The sequence below is a fragment of the Hirundo rustica genome (genome assembly GCF_015227805.2).
Source record: "Hirundo rustica isolate bHirRus1 chromosome 3 unlocalized genomic scaffold, bHirRus1.pri.v3 SUPER_3_unloc_BUSCO_293313at7742_266219at7742, whole genome shotgun sequence".
NCBI lineage: Eukaryota > Metazoa > Chordata > Aves > Passeriformes > Hirundinidae > Hirundo > Hirundo rustica.
Genome location: NW_026690173.1, coordinates 1 through 19,458, shown reverse-complemented (window position 1 = coordinate 19,458; position 19,458 = coordinate 1). Strand labels below are relative to the sequence as shown.

At 69.9% G+C, this 19,458-nt stretch overlaps 5 protein-coding genes across 6 annotated transcripts; 2 read left to right on the top strand and 3 right to left on the bottom strand.

Annotated features, from left to right (window-relative positions):
• The first annotated feature begins 200 nt into the window (after window positions 1–200).
• On the top strand, window positions 201–3,243 carry KHK (ketohexokinase). Its single transcript, XM_040091458.1, has 8 exons — window positions 201–405; window positions 481–597; window positions 744–878; window positions 1,496–1,568; window positions 1,770–1,916; window positions 2,359–2,447; window positions 2,523–2,680; window positions 2,774–3,243. The coding sequence occupies exons 1-8, from the start codon at window positions 290–292 to the stop codon at window positions 2,857–2,859; spliced, it is 921 nt and encodes a 306-aa protein (XP_039947392.1). The 5' UTR covers window positions 201–289; the 3' UTR covers window positions 2,860–3,243.
• On the bottom strand, window positions 2,979–4,367 carry CGREF1 (cell growth regulator with EF-hand domain 1). Its single transcript, XM_040091460.2, has 4 exons — window positions 4,149–4,367; window positions 3,921–3,991; window positions 3,717–3,838; window positions 2,979–3,638 (listed from the first exon to the last, which is right to left on the bottom strand). The coding sequence occupies exons 2-4, from the start codon at window positions 3,934–3,936 to the stop codon at window positions 3,198–3,200; spliced, it is 579 nt and encodes a 192-aa protein (XP_039947394.1). The 5' UTR covers window positions 3,937–3,991; window positions 4,149–4,367; the 3' UTR covers window positions 2,979–3,197.
• A 1,531-nt stretch (window positions 4,368–5,898) lies between these two features.
• Window positions 5,899–9,361, bottom strand: PREB (prolactin regulatory element binding). 2 transcript variants are annotated; one of them, XM_040091456.2, is made up of 9 exons: window positions 9,227–9,361; window positions 8,854–9,046; window positions 7,858–8,069; window positions 7,513–7,593; window positions 7,313–7,440; window positions 6,751–6,924; window positions 6,610–6,682; window positions 6,376–6,535; window positions 5,899–6,281 (listed from the first exon to the last, which is right to left on the bottom strand). In XM_040091456.2, the coding sequence occupies exons 1-9, from the start codon at window positions 9,359–9,361 to the stop codon at window positions 6,187–6,189; spliced, it is 1,251 nt and encodes a 416-aa protein (XP_039947390.1). In that variant the 3' UTR covers window positions 5,899–6,186. The 2 variants fall into 2 exon arrangements, with proteins under 2 accessions (XP_039947390.1, XP_039947391.1); XM_040091457.2 differs by having other exon boundaries at window positions 7,313–7,437.
• Window positions 9,362–10,005: 644 nt separating this feature from the next.
• On the bottom strand, window positions 10,006–13,574 carry SLC5A6 (solute carrier family 5 member 6). Its single transcript, XM_040091462.2, has 15 exons — window positions 13,128–13,574; window positions 12,974–13,039; window positions 12,845–12,896; window positions 12,701–12,768; window positions 12,457–12,611; window positions 12,140–12,280; window positions 11,935–12,058; window positions 11,782–11,870; window positions 11,597–11,709; window positions 11,432–11,499; window positions 11,257–11,343; window positions 10,959–11,143; window positions 10,774–10,877; window positions 10,587–10,708; window positions 10,006–10,487 (listed from the first exon to the last, which is right to left on the bottom strand). Exons 1-15 carry the CDS (start codon window positions 13,455–13,457, stop codon window positions 10,335–10,337), a joined length of 1,857 nt encoding a protein of 618 aa, XP_039947396.1. The 5' UTR covers window positions 13,458–13,574; the 3' UTR covers window positions 10,006–10,334.
• Window positions 13,575–15,899: 2,325 nt separating this feature from the next.
• ATRAID (all-trans retinoic acid induced differentiation factor) lies at window positions 15,900–19,146 on the top strand. Its single transcript, XM_040091461.2, has 7 exons — window positions 15,900–16,424; window positions 16,794–16,924; window positions 17,621–17,692; window positions 18,410–18,481; window positions 18,549–18,670; window positions 18,763–18,863; window positions 18,959–19,146. Exons 1-7 carry the CDS (start codon window positions 16,341–16,343, stop codon window positions 19,061–19,063), a joined length of 687 nt encoding a protein of 228 aa, XP_039947395.1. The 5' UTR covers window positions 15,900–16,340; the 3' UTR covers window positions 19,064–19,146.
• Window positions 19,147–19,458: the final 312 nt, after the last annotated feature.

Genomic DNA, 19,458 nt, shown 5'->3' with positions numbered 1-19,458 from the left:
CATGTGTCCCCGTATGTCCATCTGTCCGTGTGTCCGTCTGTCCATCTGTCCCTGTGTCCCCGTCCCGCCGTGCGCGCGCTCTGCTGCAGGGGGCGTGGCCCTGGCCCCTGTCCATGACCACGCCCCCCGAGGGCCCGGCGCGGCGGCGGGCGCTGATTGGCGGCGGCGCCAGGGGGCGGGGCCAGAGCGCTGCCCGCACCTGGTGCGGTTCTGTCCCTGTCGCTGTCCCGTTCTCGGTCCCTGTCCCCTTCTTGGTCCCGGTCCCGGTCCTGCGCCGCAGCGGCCCGGGATGGCGGCAGAGGCTGGCGGCGCCGCGGGGAAGCGGCGGATCATGTGCGTGGGGCTGGTGTGCCTGGACATCATCAGCGTCGTGGAGGCTTTCCCAGCCGAGGACTCCGACACCAGGTACCGGCAGCGCGGGGGCTCCTCCGGTGTCCCCCAAACCGACCCTGCGCCCACCGCAGCCTCTGTTCCCCGCAGGTGCCTGTCACAGCGGTGGCAGCGGGGCGGGAACGCCTCCAACTCCTGCACGGTGCTGTCGCTGCTGGGAGCCCCCTGCTCCTTCATGGGCTCGCTGGCCCCCGGCCCCGCCGCCGAGTAAGTGGGGTGCGGGGACTCCCCCCCTTGGCGGGGCACCGGGCCGGACCCCCGATACTTCACTGACCCCTCCGTGTTGCTGCCGCGGTTCCCCGGCTGCCCACGGCTCCCGTGGCGCCCCTCATCCCGCTCTCCGTCCCCCAAAGCTTCATCGCGGCGGATTTCCAGCGCCGGGGTGTGGACACGGCGCACGTGGCCTGGTATCCCCGCGGAGACGTTCCCTGCGCCTGCTGCCTCGTCAACGCCACCAGCGGCTCCCGCACCATCGTCCTGCACGACACGTAAGGGCCGCGGCCCCGGGCTGCGCCAGCTCGGGCTCAAGGGTCCCTCCCGCAGCCTGCCAGGGGCCACCGAGGGCCGGACGGGGCCGTAACCCCGCAGCCCTGTCACCACCAATGGCCCCTCAGCCCTGTCACACCAATGGTCCCACAGCCCTGTCACGGCCAATGGTCCCCACAGCCCTGTCACCACCAATGGTCCCCACAGCTCTGTCACCACCAATGGTCTCCGCCCCACAGCCCTGTCACCGCCAGTGGCCCCACAGCCCTGTCACGGCCGCTGCCAGGACTGTTGGTGACATTTCCACACAGCCACAACCTCGGGAGTGTGAGACAGCCGGCGAGGCCCCGCGGGGGTAACCTGGCACCCCCAGCCGTGCCAAAGGATCAGGGCTGTTAGGCATGGCTGACCCCCCGGCCCCAGCGCCGCTGCTGCTGCGCTGTCCCTCGAGTCCAGTTCAGGGTCCCGGAGCCATCATTAATGATTCACTCGGGCAGTGCCTCCTCCGGGACCTCTGTCCCGCTGGCGTGGGGCCCTCCACGGCCGCTGGAACTGCCCTTCGCCCCGGCACGTACCAGGCCGAGGGTCCCCCATCTCGCACCTGGCCTCCGTCCCACAGCAACCTGCCCGACGTGACAGCCCGCCACTTCGAGCGGGTCGACCTTTCCCAGTACAAGTGGATCCACTTCGAGGTGAGCCCGAGACTCGGGGAGTTCTGAATCTGGGAGATCCCCGGGGCTGGGGAAAATCCCTCGGTCTGTAGGTGGGCCCGGGACCGGAGGGAATCCCTCGGTTTGGGGGACATTCCCCGCTGGGGGATCATCCCCGGGGCCGAGGGGCCTCCCGGGACTGGCGATCCCCCGGTGATGCCGGAGCCGTGCTCGTGTCCGCAGGCCCGGAACGCGGTGGAGCAGGGCGCGATGCTGGAGAGGGTGGAGCGGCACAACCGGGCAGCGGCGCCGGAGCGGCGGGTCCGGATCTCGGTGGAGCTGGAGAAGCCGCGGGAGGAGCTGCTGCCGCTGATGGGGCGGGGAGACGTGGTGCGGGGTGGGGCTGGGGCGATGGGCGGGATCGCCTGTCTGATCACCTGTCCTCATCACCTGTCCTGATCACCTGCCTTGCTCACCTGCTCTGATCACCTGTCCGATCCCCTGTCCTGATCACCAGTCCTTTTCACCTGTTCTGATCACCTCTCTGAACCCCTGTTTTGATCCCCTGTCCTTTTCACCTCTCTGATCCCCGGTCCTGGCCACGACCAAAGGTGTGATGGGGCCAAGGTCAGGATCGGGGTGGTCACATCTGTGTGGGCTGCGGCCCAACGGGATTTGGGAATCCTGTTCCCCCAGGCGTGGGGGGGTGCAGGGGTGGGGGTTCGCATCTAGGGATGCAGGCGAGCTCTGGGGACACCACCAGGGCACAGGTCTAATCCCACCTGGATGGGGGTACCGGGGGCTGCCCCCCGCCCCAGCCCTTCTCCCACAGGTGTTCATCAGCAAGGACCTGGCCCAGCACTTCGGGTACCAGTCAGCCCCCGAGGCCGTGAAGGGGCTGCGGGGGCGCATCCAGCCAGGGTAGGGGGGTACCTGAGAGGGGCCGGGGGGCCGGGGGCACACAGTGTGCCCGAGACCCACCTCACGCTCCCCCAGGGCCACGCTGATCTGCGCTTGGGCCGAGCAGGGGGCTGATGCCATGGGGCCCGATGGGGAGCTGCTGCACTCGGACGCCTTCCCCCCAGAGACCCTCGTGGACACACTGGGGGCCGGGGACACCTTCAATGCCGCCGTCATCTTCGCGCTCGCAGAAGGTGGGCACAAACGTGGCATGGCCACAACGTGGCCATGGTTCAGCTTGGCACAGCCATGGCACAGCCACGTCTCATCCTGGGCCCCATCCCCAGGGAGGACCCTGCAGGACGCCCTCACCTTCGGCTGCCGGATCGCGGGCAGGAAATGTGGGATCCAGGGCTTTGATGGCATTGTCTGAGCTTGTGCCTGGAGACCTCTGCACCCACAGCACACCACATCTCCACTGCACCCAGCATCGCCCCAGTAAAACCCCTCATGCGCCACTGCTGCCTCCTGCGTCCCCTGGCCGTGCCCCCCCTTGCCCTGGCTGGGGTCCCACTGCCCCTGGGACGCACTGACCACAGCCAAAGTCGCCAGCCGTGTCTCTCTTTCTCCATCTGATGCATTTCTAGAGGACACCACATGACCCCAGCCCTCCTTGGGGCCAGCAGCCTGGCCACTGGGCATCCCCCTTCCACTCTGTGCCCGGAGCAGGGCAGGGAGCAGCCAGGGCATTGCACCCCACAGCCCCCCCGCCTACCCCTCCTCATGGTCCCTCCAGGCTGGGGCTGCCTGCTCCTCCTCAGCCTCAGGGGCTTCCTCTTCCTCCGACACATCAGCACTGGGGGCTTTGGCCCCAGGGTCGACTTCTGCCTCCAAGGACTCAGCATTGGGTGATTCCACCTTGAGCGATTCCACCTCGGGGGCTCCATCCTCAGGGGCTCCAGTCTGGGGGACTCCTGCCTCAGTGGCTGTCTCTCCCGGGCTTCCCAACCCCAGGTCCTCCCTGGCCATCTCTGTGTCCCCCCCAGGCACAGCCCCAACCCCTTCCTGCTGCTCTGGGGGGGGTTGTCCCTGGGGTCCCCGGTCCTGGCCAGGTAAGAGCATCTCGGGGGGTTCCAGCAGCTCGGAGGGGTCCAGCAGCCCGTCCCCATTCAGGTCCTGCCTTGCCAGGGCTTGGTCCACCAGTGCAGCCACCTACAGGGATGGGGAACAAGATGAGGGCCCAGCCCAGCTGCGCAGTGGGGTATGAGGAGCCATCCCTGTGGGACCCACCATGTCAGGCTCTGGCTGCTCCCCAGCCTGTGCCAGCACCGTGCCAAGTAACTGCAGCAGCTCCAGCCCGTCCAGGTGCCTGCTCTGGTCGTGGTCATGGAGCACGAAGAGGTAGAGCAGGGCTGTGGGGCAGGGGGTGCTGTGGGGCCGGGGTCCCTGGCCCCACTAGCCCCTCAGCCCCCGTCACTGCCCCGGTGGCCTTACCCTGCTCCCGTGTCATGGCCTCCACGTCCCGCTCCGGCGGCCCCAGGCTCCGCACTGCGCTCCACAGCAGCCTGCGGGGAGCAGGGCTGGGGTGGGAAGCACTGCCGGCTGCCTCATGGCCCAGCTCGCCCCACGGCCAGCAGGGCACTGCCCATGCCCCCCACCCATCGCTGTGCCCCCCAGCCCCAGGGTCCCGGTGCTGTGGGGCTCCCTGGGGTAGACACTCACTGCAGCACAGGCGACTCCGGGCTCAGCGGGTCGGGGTTTGGATCCACGGTTGTGGCCACGGGGCGGTCAAGCCTGGCCAAGAGACGGGGGGGGGGTTACCAGTGCCCCTGGGGGGACTGCCCAGCCACGGCCCCGGCAGACCCACGGGTGCCATCCCTCACCGTGCAGCCTCGGAGCCCTGTGCTTGCCCACGGCCACACGCTCCTCCCATGGCCCCCCTGTACTCCACCTGCACCTGTGCCCCGGCACCCGCGACGACACCACACCTGCCCCTTCCCTCAGCTGCGTCCCCCCATTCCAGCCCCCCATACCTGTTGGTGCCCGCCCTGGGGGCGGCCCAGGCCGCTGGCCCCAGCAGCAGCAGCAGCAGCAGCAGCATCACCGGCGGGCTCCTCATCCCGCGACCTCAGGCTGCGGCGGGACGGGAACACCGGGCTCGGGCTGGCCCTGCCGGGGCTTCCCCGGGGAAACCCGGCACTGGGAGCGGGGCGGGAGCTCCGGGAGCTGCCCCGGTTCCAGCACGGCCGGGAGGGTGCGAGGGGCTGCGCGGGGAACGCAGGACGCGTGGGAGCGGCCGGCGCTGCCCACCCGGCGCGCCCCGGCCGGCACACGCTCACCCAGCACACGCCCGCGGCGGTGCCGCCGGTGCCCCCCGGTACCCACTCACCCAGCCCCGTTCGCGTGTCGGTGCCGCCCGCCCCGCCCCGGGGCCACGTAGCCGACACGTCCCGGCCCTGCCACCGGGGCCAGGAGCGGCCCCGCCCTGCCCAGCCCGCGGGGAGCAGCGATTCAAACCCGCGCCGGGGTAACCGGGACACGGCCCCGCGGAACTGGGGCCGGGGATGGGCGCGGGGTCACAGCACGGGCGGGACACGGGCGGGAGGGTGCGAGGGGAACGCAGCAGGTGAGACCTCCCTTAGCCGCGCAGGGTCCCGGGCAGAGCCGGGCCAGCCCAGCGTCATCGACCCCCCGGGCCCCGCAGCAGCCCCGCCGAGCACCCGGGCCGGCCTGAGCCGGTACACACGGGCCGCGCTGGCCTGGGGGCTCCGGGGCCCCTGTGCCACAGGCAACCCCGAGGGCAGCCCCTGTGCCACAGTGTGACAGGGCCCTGGGCAGCTCCAGTGCCACAGACAGCCCCGAGGGCACAGACTGTCCCAGAGTGTGACGGGGCTCTGGGCAGCTCCAGTGCCACAGACAGCCCCAAGGGCAGCCTCTGTGCCACAGACAACCCCGAGGGCACACACTGTCCCAGAGTGTGACAGGGGCCCTGGGCAGCTTCAGTGCCCACAGACAGCCCACAAGGGCAGCCCCTGTGCCACAGACAACCCCTGAGGACTCACCTGTCCACAGACAGCGTGAGGGCAGCTCCAGTGAGACAGCCCCTGTGCCACAGACAGCCCCGAGTGACAGGGCCTGGGCAGCTCCAGTATCACAGACAGCCCCTAGGGCACACACTGTCCCAGAGTGTGACGGGGCTCTGGGCCCACAAGGGCAGCCCCTGTGCCACAGACAGCCCCAAGGGCAGCTCCAGTGCCCACAGACAGCCCCGAGGACACACACTGTCCCAGAGTGTGACAGGGGCCCTGGGCAGCTCCAGTGCCACAGGCAGCCCCGAGGGCACAGACTGTCCCAGAGTGTGACAGAGTCTCTGGGCAGCTCCAGTGCCACAGGCAGCCCCGAGGGCACACACTGTCCCAGAGTGCGATGCCCTCAGCCCCAGGCCCACTCCCCCAGCACTCGTGGACAGCTCTGCCTTCATGCTCCAGTTTAATGGCAGCAGCAGGGCGGGGGGCCAGCAGGACGCTCTTCTCCTAGGGCAGGAGACACCCTTGTCCCTGGGCCAGCCCTGCAGTGCTGCCAGCACAGTCCCACAGGGACGATGCTCTGCGTGGATCCCTGTACCCACATCTGCTCCCCGAGCACCAGCGGGGACAGCGGGGCCAGGGGTGGTCCCTCGTGTCCTTCACAGTCTGTGTGGGGTAGGCGGAGGCTGAGGAGTCGCTCCTGGTGCCAGGGGGCCCCTCCGGGGGCCAGGGGGCTACAGGAAGCCTGGGAAGGCCATCTGCAGCAGCAAGATGGTGGCCACGATGAGCCCGGCACAAAGCAGCAGCAGCAGCCAGACAGGGAGGGAGCCTGTGGGACAGAGGGAGGTGAGAGAGGCTGCAGGCCCCCCACGCCAGAGGAGGAGCAGAGGCTCCTCAGCCCCACAGGCAGCCCCCGGACGTACGGCGGGAGGGCAGCAGGTGCAGTTTGCAGCGGCTGTCCACGGCCACGCTGAGCAGGGCGGCCTCGTGGCCCCCCAGCAGCTCCCGCCCGGGCCGGCTCTCGGGGACGAAGGCCAGGTCGGTCACCACAATGCCGTGGGCCTCCTTCACGTAGTACAACCTCTGGGGAACGCGAGAGGTGAGGGAGGGGCTGCTCGGGGTCAGCGGGGCTGCCCCGCTCCCCCGGCCCAGCTCACCTGCAGCGAGAAGGCAATGTGGATGGCCACGGAGCCCGTCACCGTGCCCAGCCCCAGGAAGGTGCCCGAATCACTGCGGGGGGACGGTAGTGAGTGGGAGCCGCCGCGGCCCCCACCCCGTACCCCCTGGCCCCGGGGTACCTGATGGAGAGGCAGGAGATCACCTCGGAGCCACAGGGCCGCGTCAGCAGCGGCAGGAAGCTCTTGCCGTCCCATTTGGTCAGGTAGCAGGGCGGGGGGCGGCGCTCCCGCTTGTGGGGCACCTGCACCGTGTAGAGCCGCAGAGCCCCGGCACTGCCCTCCACGGCCCCGAACCTGCCAGGGGAGAGGGGCACAGGGGGGCATGGGATCCGTGGGGCACGGCAATATGGGGCACACGGGATGCCGCCCTTCACCACCACCACCTCTCTCCCAGCCCCTTCCCGTACAGCTGTCAACAGAACCCAGGAGACCCCTTCCCACAGACCCAGCAGGAAAAGTGACAGGGCAGGGCAGCAGGCAGGGGTGGGTGGCCCATTCCCAGCCCTGGTGGCCCCTCCCCACGCCTGGCCCCATGATCCAGCCCCAGCCCTGATGACCACGGCCCCCAGCCCCACAGCCTAGCCCCGTGCCCCTGCCCTGTCCCCAGCCCCAGTGCCCCTTCCTGTCCCTCCACACAAGCCCAGCCCTCTGATCTGCCCCCGGCCCCATCCCCAGCCCTCACCGGCAGGCCTGGTAGCGATAGGCCTTGTCGGGGATGCCAGGCAGGTTCTCGTGCCAGCGCAGCCCTGTCACCAGCTGGTCCTGCTGCCACACGCAGCACTGGAAGTCCCTCCCGGCCGTCACCACCTGCTGCACACAGCACACGGGTCTGAGACCATTCTCCTGCAGGGCCAGCGAACCGGGGAGCCACCCGACACCCACCTTGTTGTCAGGGCCCAGCGCAATGTCTTCGATCTCCCCGTCGTGGGCTCTGAACTCCAACGTCTTCTTCATGCTGGGGAACTGCAGGGGCAGAGCTGTCGTGGGCGCCGGGCACGGGCCGGGGCCCTGCCGCAGTCCCGGGCAGGTGCGGGGGCAGCAGCGCCAGGTAACCACGTGCGCTGCCACGGCCGCTCCTCCGGGTCACTCCCAGCTCCCCCAAGCCCGGCCTTCAACCCGCCGTGCCCACACCCACTCCCCCCACACCCCTTCCCGTCTCCCCCGTGCCCACCCAGCTCCCCCACGCTCAGCTCGGCTCTCCCGTGCCCCCCAGCCCCCCGTGCCCACCTCCCAGAGGCGCAGGAAGCCGTCAGCCCCGCCGGTGGCGAGCAGGGCTCCGTCGGCGCTGAAGCTCACGGCCTTCTGCAGGGCGTCGGGGCTGAAGTCGGTGCGCACGCGCTGCAGGCTCTCCACCCTCACCTCGCGGGCCCGGCCCGGCGCGCTGCCCTGGGCCCCCCCGCCGGGGCCCCGCCGCCGCCGCGCGCCCCTGTCCCCGGGGCCTGCGGGCCGGGACACGGCTGGCACGGGGAGCGCTGCGCGGCCCCACGGCGCCCCACAGCACCCAGGACAGGCACGGGAGGGTCCAGGGGAGCTTCCATCCCCAGAGCTCCCCGTGGCACCCCGGCAGGCACTGGGGGGTCCAGGGGGTTCCAGGACAGCGTCAACCCCCAGAGCTCCCCGTGGCACCCCGGGCAGGCACAGGGAGATGGGTTCAGGGCACACAGGGGGCGGGTCTATGGCAGGGATGGAGGAGCTCAGGGCAATGCCCACCCCAAAGCCACCCCACAGACCCCCAGCCCCCACGCCCTGTTCTCCAGCACCCAGGGCAGACCCAGGGTGGGCATGGAAGGGCCACAGCTGTACCCTAGCGCCAAAGCACCCCACAGCCCCCCACACTCTGGCCACAGCATCCAGGGGCAGGAGGGGAGCTGCAGGGCAGTGTCCCGTCCCCAGGACAGTGTCCCAGCCTCAAAGCTCGCCATGGTACCCAGGGGCAGCACGAAGAAGGTTTAGGACAGGCAGGCGGGGGTTCAAGGCAGTGCCCCATCCGTAAGCCACCCCACAGAATCCCACATCCTGCCCCATGGCACCCAGGTAGGCAAGGGGAAGGGGATCCAGGGTAGGCATGGGGTTGTTCACAAAATGCCTTATCTCCAAAACACCCTCCAGCCCTCTGCACAGCACCCACGGCAGGCAGGAGGGGAACTCAGGGCCATCGCCGAAGCACAGCGCGGTCCCGGGGGCAGACGTCTCACAGCGACTCCCGGTGAACCGATGTCTCACCGTCTTTCCCGGCGGTGGCCGGACCCTCGGGCTCCTGCAGGCTGAAGCGCAGGATGTGGCAGCTGTTGTCCTGCCCGGCCGCAATGACGTCCCCGGCCAGCGCCATGGTCATGGTGGCGCGGGTTTCGGTGTCGTGGCAGTGCAGTAGCGACGCGCTGAGCTGGCCCCCGATCTGCTCCAGCTGCAGGAAGTGCTGCGGGGCGGGAGGGCTCCGTCACGGGACACCCACCCCGCGAGCCGGGCCTCTCCGCACCCCACACCCCCCGAACCCCGCAGGGCCGCCACGCTCACAGACACACCTGGGCCCCTCCGAACCCCTCAGCCTCCCGCGGGCCCCCTCTCTCCCCGCAGCCCCGTCCCCGCTCCCCCGCACCACGCCATTGCGGATGCCGGTCTTGGCGGCGCCTCCGCCGCCGGCGGTGATGGCGAGGGGCCGCCGCGGGTGCAGGCGCACGGTGTAGAGCGGGAACGGCGCCCGGTACAGCTCGGCGGGACGCCGGGGCGCCATGACAGGGACGTGACGTCAGCGCGCCGTGACTTCCGCGCGCTGTCGCGTCACGCTACGTCACCCGCCGGGGGCGTGGCCAACCGGGCGCGAGGCCGCGCGCGGGGCGAGGGGCGTGGCCGCCAGGTCACGTGGCCAGGCGGGCCGGGGGCGCCCTGGTGCTGGGGGGGCGGAGCAAGGCTGTGGGGGGCTCCGGGGGAAATCGGGGTCCTGGACCCCCATGTGCGACACTGGGGACACCCCCGCGCTTGGGGGAACGGCGGCTCCTGGGGGACAGCGGGCCCCCCAAACCTGGGGAGACAGCGGGACCCCAAACCTGGGGGGAGCTCCCCAAACAGAGCGGACCCCCCAAACCTGGGGAGACAGCCCCCCACAGCTCCCCGAAACCTGGGGGACAAAGCGGTCCTGTAGCTCCATGGGGACCCCACTGATGGGAGAAATGGGGGCACTTGTGGAACAGCCCAGTCTTTGGGGAGAGGGCAGCCTCGTGTACCCCGTGGGCTCTTGGAGGACAGTGGAGACACCCCACTCACTGCATGGGGTGACAGGGAGTCCCTGGCTGCCCGGGGAGCAGTGGGGACAGCTCAGCTGGGGGAGCTGGGGGTACAGCAGGCAGTGGGCTGTTCCTTGGGACCCTCAAACACCTGTGCTCCAGAACCGTTTATTGAGGAAACACCAAACACAAAGAGACGTGACAGGGGTTGCGGGGGCGCTCGGCACCCTGAGGGGTCCGGGCAGCCCCCAGCCCTGGAGCAGTGTGTAAGGCACATGGCTGGGCCGGGGGTACCAGACAATGTCCCGGCCGGCAGAGGGGCACCGCTCCAACATCCCCCAGCCATGGTCCCAGAGCGCCCTGAAGGAGCAGCCCTCCAGTCTCCCCACAGAGACCCAACCGCCTGCTGCTGGGCACTCCCCGGCTGTCTGCGGGCTTGAACCTCCCAACGAGGGGGTAGCCACGACCCCCACGCCGGGGGCATCAGAAGGAGGTTTCCTGCACGGCGTAGATGGGGGCACCGGCACTGCGGATGTAGCCCTGTCCTTCCTCCTCCCCCGGCCAGTCGGGGCCAGGGGGGGCCAGGCCATTGGGCACGCTGCTGCTCTTCTCCGTGCCGTCCGCGTGGCTGGGGGCCTGTGGGGACAGAGCAGGGGGCAGGGAAGGCACGGGGGAGGCAGCGGGGGTGCCCCCCCATGCCCCCTACCCCCGGGGGACTGGGGGTCTGCCCCTCACCTGGGCAGGGTCGCCTCCCCCGCAGCAGAGCCACTGCCGCATTTTGGGGGGCAGGCAGCAGAGCAGCCACGGCAGCACGGGGGAGATGGTGCGGGGGTCCAGCGCCGCTGCCGGCGTGGGGCCTGGGGGAATAGGGCCGTGAGCGGGGTGGGGGATCACGGGGGCCCCCCCGCCACCCCGCACTCACCGGTGAGCAGGCTGACCAGGACCCCCACCAGGATGACGGTGGTGGAGTTGTGGGCGCTGTACCACATGTAGGACAGGCTGTAGAAGCGCTGCAGCGCCGTGGGGCTGGGGGACACGGGGTCAGGAGGTGTGCGAAGCGGCACCGCTCACCCCGCACGCCGGCCCCGAGCCCCCCGGCCCGCTCACCTCGGCGGTGCCGACGTGGGGGGCGGCAGGGTGGTGGCCAGGACGGTGCTGAGGTTGCCCACGGTGGGGAGCGCCGTGCTGTTGGCTGGGGGGACCCCCTTGGCCCCTCCTGTGCCCATCAGGAAGCTGCCGATGCCTATCCAGAAGGCCATGACCAGTCCGGCCAGCAGCCCCACGATGGCGCCCTGAGAGAGGGGAGAAAGAAGGGCACTGGCCCCCGTCCGGCCTCGGGGTGCCCCACAGCTCCCCACACACCCGCACGGGGCTGGGGACACCGACAGCGTCAGGGGACACTCACCGTGGGGTTGGCGCAGGGGAAGAACATGCCGAGGCAGAAGAGCCCCAGGAGCGGACCCCCCACCATGCCGAAGATGCTGATGGCCGCCTGCGGGGACACGGCCTTCAGCACCGGCCCGGGGTGCCTCACCCCGTCTGGGGTGCCGGAGCCGGGGCTCGCGGCGCCCCGCGCCTACCTGCAGCACGGGGCCCAGCATGGAGGACACGTACGCCATCCCCAGGCACAGCAGCCCATAACCGAGAGCTGGGGAGGGGAGCGGGGTGTCACGGCGGGGCTGGGGACCCCCCCACCGCGCCAGCCCCGCGGCTGCACCCCGCGGCTGCACCCCCCGTCCGCTCACCCAGCAGCTTGGAGAACAGCGTGGCCCGCGACTCCGACAGCCCCGGGAAGTGCGGCCGCACCAGGTCCTCCATGGTCACCGTGGCCAGCGAGTTGAAGGCGGAGGAGATGGTGCTGGGGAGGAGAGGGAGCACGAGGGGGCTCGGCCAGGACGCCCGCACCGCCGTCCCAGGGCTGCCCACTCACCTGAGGGCACCGCTGAAGAGGCAGGCGACGAAGAGGCCGGGCAGCCCCGGCAGGTCCCGCAGCACGTCCATCACGAACAACAGCACCAGCTGCGGCAGGAGGTCAGTGCGGGGCGCGGGGCGGCGGGGGGCACGGGAGGGGGTCTCCACCCACCTGGTCAGGGGAGGCAGGGCGCTGCGCCAGCGGGTGCTCCCGGTCGTAGACGAACATGACGAGGCCGGTGAGGCAGCTGAGGCACAGCACGATCTGCTGGCAGGGGAACACGGCGTAGCAGGAGCTGCGGGCGCCGCGTGGGTGTCAGAGGCGGGGAGCGGCGGGGGGGCCCGTCCCAGCTGCGGGGACCCCCAGCCCAACTCACAGCTTGGCCTCCCGCTCGCTGCGGGCGCTGAGGTAGCGCTGCACCTGCGCCTGGTTCACCCCGTACAGCGACAGCATCATGAAGATCCCGCCCACGGACAGCGACCAGAAGGTGTGACGTTCCAGGGGGTTGGGGTCCAGGCTGTGGGGAGGACCGGGGCGGGGGCCATGGTGACAGGTCCCCACTGGCACCCCATACCCCAGGGCAAGAGGAGAACAGGGATGGACCGCCACAGCACACCAGGGTCCCTCTCCCCCACCCCAGGCTGTCCTACGTGTCCCCACAGCACGACGGAGGGGTCCCGGGAGATCACTCACTCAATGCCGGAGATCTTGCCCTCCTGCTCAGCCACGCGCCAGACACGGGCCATGCCCCCCACCCGCCGCGCGCCCACCACGATGATGGCAACCTGCCCCGCCAGCATCACCAGCGTCTGGAACACATCTGTCCAGATGACGGCCTTCAGCCCGCCCTGGGGACACAGGATGCCGTCAGCACGGGATCACAGCGCTCGCCCCGGCACGGCAGGGGCACGGGGCGCTCGCGGCAGCGGGGACTCACCAGCGTAGTGTAGAGCGTGCAGACCAGCCCCATGGTCAGCACCGCGCTCCAGAGGTCAAAGCCCGTCACTGGAAGTGGCAGAGGACGTTGATGGGGTGAGGGGCAGCAGCCTCCGGGCGCGGTCCCCCCCCGTCCTCATCATACCTGCGTTGAGGGCCAGCGCGGGCGCGTAGAGCACCACTCCCATGTAGATGACCTGCGGGGAGCGGGGAGCGGCGCTGAGCCGTGCCCAACCCCCCCAGGCTCTGCACGCCCACCCCCAGCCCCACTCACCATCTGGAAGATGAAGGTGACAGTGCCAAAGACTCGCACCGTCTTGTTGAAGCGCAGCTCCAGGTACTGCAAGGAGAGGGGTCAGGGCACCCGACTGCAGGGTCCTCCGCAGCCCCCTCGCTCCCCCTGCCCTCCTCGTGTCCCCTCCGCTCACCTCATAGGTGCTGGTGATGCGCAGACGGTAGAAGACGGGGATGAAGACGTGCGCCGGGATGAGCAGCCCCAGGAAATAGGAGCAGCCGAGGAACCAGTACTCGGTGCCGTAGCGGAAGATCTCAGCTGGCACACCCAGGATGGCCACAGCTGACTGGAAGGAGGCCAGCAGGGACAGGGCGACGGGCAGGCAGCCCATGTTGCGGTTGGCTAGCAGGAACTCCTGCACCGTGCGCTGCCGGTCGCCGCTGAGAGCGTAGAACAGCCCGATGGCCGAGGACAGCACCAGCAGCAGCGCGAAGATGCTGTAGTCGATGGCCGTGAACTCCATGGTGAGTGTGTCCCCGCGCCGCTGCCCTGCCGCTGCCGCCGCTGCCCAGCCGCCCGCGCCCCGCCGGCCTCATGGGCGCACCTGACCCCGGCAGCACGTCCTGACCAGCATCGGCCCGGCCCTGGCAGCTGCAGGAGGGACGTGTCAGTGCTGCAGGGACCTTCGCTCGCTCTGCCTCAGCCTCAAGGACCCAGAGCACGGGGGGGAAAAGCGGCCGGACCCTCCTCCTCCTCCTCCTCCTCCCTCTGGGGCGGGCTTGGCCACGCCCGGGCAGCCCCACCTGCCCCGCCGAAGGAAACTGGAGAGTCTTCAAAGAGCACCAAGACAATGGCTGCAAAAACAGTCCCACCCAGGCCCCCCGCAGCACCGGCCCCGCCGGGCCCGGCACAACTGGCCAAACCCAACACAGCCGCCTCCGGTGCGGGACAGCCCCAATCCCACCTGAGCCAAACGCAACACGACCACCCCTGGAGCTGCACAGCCTGGAGCCCGCAGTTCCGGTCCCACCCGAGCCAAACCCAACCGCTCCAGCATTGCACAGCCCCACCAAACCCGGCAGCACCGGTCCCACCGGCATCGAAGTCAACCCAGCCCAACCACTCCAGCGCCCCACGGCCCTGTCAAAACTGCCCCCAGTGCAAGAGCTCGGCCAAGCCCAGCCTAAGTGCCCTGGCCCCAGTGCCAGCCCGATGCTCTGGGGCCCGCACAGCACACAGTGCCAGTGCTGGGGGAGTCGCTCCTGCACCAGAACCGGCCCCACCGGCAGCCCTGGACCTGCAGAACACATGGAAGGGGCTGGGGAGGACGTGGAGCCCGGCCTGCACTGGAGAGGAGGGACAGAAGGAGCCCCACACCCTTGTCCCAGAACACAGAAGCTGGGCAGGGTGATCCCCACACCCCACACCCCGCACGGCCAGGGACGGGCACAGGGATGGAATGGACAGAAGGGAGCCGGCAGCCTCAGGGATTCTGGGCATCAGCCAGGTGGAGCAGACACCTGAGCACCCACCGGCTCTGGCACCCTGACCCTGCTCACGGGATCTCCCCTGGGACCCCATGCTCTGCCGTCGCCCTGGCTCCAGCCACTGTGAACAGGAGGGGGCAGCTGGGCAGACTGCTGCTCCTGCCTCTCCCCACGTCCAGAGGAGTGCAGGTGCCACAGGGCTGTGGGGACCCCCCCTTCCTGGGCTGGGAGGGGTGCAGGCTGGGGGGACCCTCTGGCCCAGCAGGGCAGTGTTATGGGCACAGGGAGGACAAGTCTGGACTGAGGGCGGCAGGCAGGGGGTGGCACAGTGCCCACCAGGATCCCATTGTGATCCCTGGAGGAATGCTTGCCCGGGGAATGCTTGGTGGATTAGGCTGAGCCCCTCCTGGCACCCCTGGCACAGCCTGCCTGGGCCTGCCTGCCAAGGGCCGGGGGTGGCTGGGCTGGCACGGGGCTCTGCGGCACAGGCAGTGCCAGCAGCGTCTGGGTGGGGAATGGGGTGAGAGGGCAGTGTCTCTGACACCACCAGCCCTGGCGCGTCCCTGACCAGGACATGTGCAGCCGCCCACGGCCAGGGTCCAAGGTCGCTCCCCACGTTCCCCCATCCAGACTAAACACGGAAGGTTACACCGCGTCCCCAGCGGGCTCATGGCAGCCCCAGCCTCCTGGATGGCCCCGGCCCAAGGCTCCCATGCCCCACATTCCCCTCGGTGTCCCTGAGGCTCTGCTGCCTCCAGCCCTGGTGTCCCCACATCCCCATCACCTAGTGATCCCAAGCCCTGCTGTCCCGGTCACCCCACTGAGGCCCTGCTGCCCCCTCACCCCGACGGTCCCAGAACGTCCCCCACAAAACTCGGCAGCCCCAGGCCCTGCTCCCCCAGCCCTAGGGTGCCCCGTGTCCCCGCGTGGTGACCCTGCTGTCCCTGTCCCTGCCTTCCGGGTGCCCCCGCTGCTCATGCTCCATCACACCCTTCCTTGTCACCCCGTGCTCCCGGGGACACCGCTTGAGGCGCCGCTGTCCCCGGTGTCCCCATCCCGGGGCTCCGCGGGACTCTACTTCCCTTTCTCCGGTGTCCCCGCTGTCCCCGGCGTTCTCGGTGTTCCTAACACAGGGGCTCTGCTCCCTGTCCCCGGTGTCCCCAGCCAAGGCTCTGCTCCTCGTCCTCGGTTGCCCCCATCGCGGGCTCTGCTCCCTGTCCCCTGTGTCCCCATCCCGGGGTTCTGCTCCCCGTCCCCGGTATCCCCGGAGCTCCCATCCCGGGAGCCGTTCCCCGGCCCCCGCTGCCCGCAGTGCACCGCTCCCGGTGGCGGGGGTGGCGGCGGTGACCTTGTCCCGGCGGCCCCGGTGCGACACTCACCGGCGGCGGCAGCACTCGCCCCATGTGCCGCTGCAGCCGGGGCGCGCCGGGATGACGCCCGAGCAGGCGGGGCCGCTCCCGCTGCCGCTTCCGCACGGCCGCCGCCGACGGCGTCACCGCGGGCTCCTGTCCCGGTGCCCATCCCCGGTGCCCATCCCCGTCCCCGGTGCTCATCCCCGGTGCCCATCCCCGGTGCCCATCCCCGTCCCCGGTGCCCAACCCCGGTGCCCGTCCCCGGTGCCCATCCCCGGTGCCCATCCCCGGTGCCTACCCCTGGTTCCCATCCCCGCTGCCCATCCCCGTCCCCGGTGCCCGTCCCCGGCCCCATCGCCCGTGCCCATCCCTGGTTCCCGTCCCCGGCCCCGGCCCCGTCCCGGCCCCGCCGCGCTCCGCCCGTTCAGACGGTCACCGCGCCCCGGTGCCCGCTCCGCGGGGTCTCCGTGGCCTCGCTCGGGTCCAGAGGGCGCTCGGCCCGTGGGGGGGGCGAAGAACGGGCACGGAGCTGCCCCCGCCCGCTCGGTGCTCCCCGGGGCCGCGGGGATGCTCGGGGCTGGCGGGGCCGCGGGCGGGTTCGCGCTGCTGCTGCTGCCGCTGCTGCTGCCCCGGGCCGCCCGCGGGCTGGCGGTGAGCAACGGGGGAACCGGGCCGGGGTCACGGAAACGGGAGCGGGGCTCCGGTGGGGCAGAGCATGTCACGGATCAGAGGTGCCGAGAGGTCGGGGAGGGCCCGGAACGGGGATACCCGGATCGGGAGGTCCCGGGGAGAACCGAGGGTCGGGGAGTCCCGGGGCCGGGGGAGTCCCGGGGCCGGGGGTGCCCGGCTCGGCGGTGCTCGGGTGTCAGGGAGTCGTGGGCTGCCCTAAAGCCGAGGAGGTTGTCCTTTTCCGGGGTTCGGGGATACCTGGAGTTCAGGATACCCGGGGGTCGCGGGATGCACGGGGGTCGGGGAATGCCCCTGTGCCATCACTGCCCGTGCCCCCTCGACCTCTCCAAGGTGTGCGGGCTCTGCCCGGGGCTGCCGCGGAACGGCTCCATCGTGTCCCAGTTCTGTGAGTCCCAGGGCGACACCGAGAGCGACGGGCGATGCTGCCGGGAGCGGGGCCCGACCCCAGGGCGGCTTCTGGGGTACGGGGGGCGCGGGGGAGGACGGGGATGCCAGGCTGGGGGCGAATCTGGGGTGCCAGGGGCGTCGGGGGCCACGCGATGGGGTGCTCGGGGGATGGAGGGTGCCGGGATGGGTTTTGGGGCTCACGGTGGTGTCAGGGGAATGGCAGGGCTGGGGAATGGGTTTTTGGGTTCAGAGGGGAGTGGCGGGGCTGGGAAATGGGTTTTGGGTTCACAGGGGAGTGGCGGGGCTGGGAAATGGGTTTTGGGGTTCACAAGAGAGTGGCGGGGCTGGGAAATGGGTTTTTGGGTTCACAAGGGAGTGGCGGGGCTGGGGAATGGGTTTGGGTTCACAGGGGAGTGGCGGGGCTGGGAAATGGGTTTGGGTTCACAGGGGCGTGGCGGGGCTGGGGAATGGGTTTTGGGTTCACAGGGGCGTGGTGGGGCTGGGGAATGGGTTTTGGGTTCACAGGGGCGTGGCGGGGGCTGGGGAATGGGTTTTGGGTTCACAGGGGCGTGGTGGGGCTGGGGAATGGGTTTTTGGGTTCACAGGGGAGTGGCAGGGCTGAGGAGTGCCTGGATGGAGCGTCCTGGGTGGTGGTGTGGGAGAACCAGTGGTGCAGGGGCCAGGGTGGGTGCTGGGGGTCACAAGGGTGTCAGGGGCAAGTGTGGGGGACAGGTGTGCTACTGTCCCCCCCAACCACTGCCCCTTCCCAGGCTGGACCTGAGCAACTGCTCCCTGCACAGCATCCCCCCAGGACTGGCCGAGGCCACCGCTGCCATCGTCCTGTGAGCTCCCCTGGGCCCCCTCTGGCCGGGAGAAGGGGTTGGGGCAGGTTTGGTGGGACATTCCCGTGGGCCCAGCTGGTCAGGACAGCCGTGCCCTGCTGGTCCTGGGAGCAGTGGCCGCTCTCTGCCCGTGTGGCAGTGGGTAACAGTCCACTTATTCTGTTAAGTGAATAAATGCAATCCACCCCCATTTTTAAACGGGGAGCCCTGGGACCTATCTGATCGGGCAGTCTCACCCCCGTGCCCAGTGGGAGCATGGGACAAATCCTTCTGGAATTCTGTCACGGAGCACTTTGTCACAGGACAGTCCTCCAGTGGGGGCCTGTGCTGGCAGGTGAGAGATGAGCCACATGGTCACATCTTGGCTTTTGCCACAGTCCCACACAGTGTCCTTGTCCCCAGGTTGGAGAGACAGGAGTCGGGGAGGTGACTCATCTGGACAGCCACACTGTCAGGGCTCGGGGCTCGGTGTGCAAATGAGCCCAGTGAGCCGTGGTGGTCCTTGGGTCACCATGACACCTCAGCTCATCGGTGTTTTTGTTAATGACCAAGCGGTCCCTCAGCAGCTCCGCAGAGACCTTTGAGCCCTGCCTGCAGGGCTGCAGTCCCAGGGCCTTGGGTGGGCAGGGGGGGCGGTGGGTGCATGGGAGCCCTCTGAGGTTCAGTGAGGTGCCAGGGGCACCTGCTGGATGGCACTGAAGGTCCCTGTGCTTGCAGGGACTTGACTGAGAACCCCCTGACAACTCTCCCCACTGGTTCCTTCCTGGGTTTCATCCACCTGCAGAGCCTGTGAGTGCGGGGGGAGCCGGGGGCTGGGGGGGGTCACTGCGGTGCCGGTGCTGAGCTCTGCCCCCAGCGCGGTGCCGCTGGCGCTGCAGTGCCCAGGCGGGAGTGACGCCTGGCAGGACGTGACAGTGGACAGGAGCAGCCGGCTGTGCCAGGGGCAGAGGAACCCCTGCAACACCTCTGTGGGACTCGGTATGGCAGGGGACTGTGACCCTGGCAGGGGGTGCATGGGGCTGGCACTGGGGTCTGGCCTTGGCCCCTGACCCCCTGCTCTGCTCTGCCAGCCTGGCCGTGTCCTGAAAACTCAGTGTGTGCCCCTGACGGCCCCGGCCTCACCCAGTGCCTCTGCAAAGATCCCTTCCACGGCTACAAGTGCCTGCGTGAGGTGAGTGCCCGTGGGACTGAACCTCTCGGGCTGCGCCCTGGCCGGATCAGCAGGGCCTGCAGGGAGCGGCGATGCTCACCCCTGCTCCCGGGCAGGGCACGTTCCCGATGCTTCTCTTTGGAGGAATCCTGGGCGCTGCCACTGTGTCCCTGTCCCTGCTGCTGTGGGGCACCCAGCGGAGGAAGGCCAAGAGCCCCTGAGCAGGGCAGGGGGCTGTGCCTGGGCTGGCAGCTCTGTGCCAGGGAGGCTCTCAGGATCAATAAAGCTGCAGGTCCTCACAGAATTTGCGTCTGGTTCCTTCCCGGGGGAAGGGTGGGTGGTCGGCAGGACCCACGGAGGAGGGGACACGCCAATTCCCACGCTCCCCGCGCTGGGGCCGAGGCGGGGGGTGAGCGGGAGGAACTCCCAAACAGGGCGTGGCCCGTCCACGGTCACATCCAGCCCCGAGGAACAGCGTCCAGTGACCGGGAGCCAGCGAGACTCCTGGAACAGCGCCTGACGCGGGTCAGCGACACTCCTAGAGATGACTTACCGGGTGGTGCTCTACAACAGCAAACAGTACCGGGAGTGAGTTTGTTCTGCCGTTTAACGACCA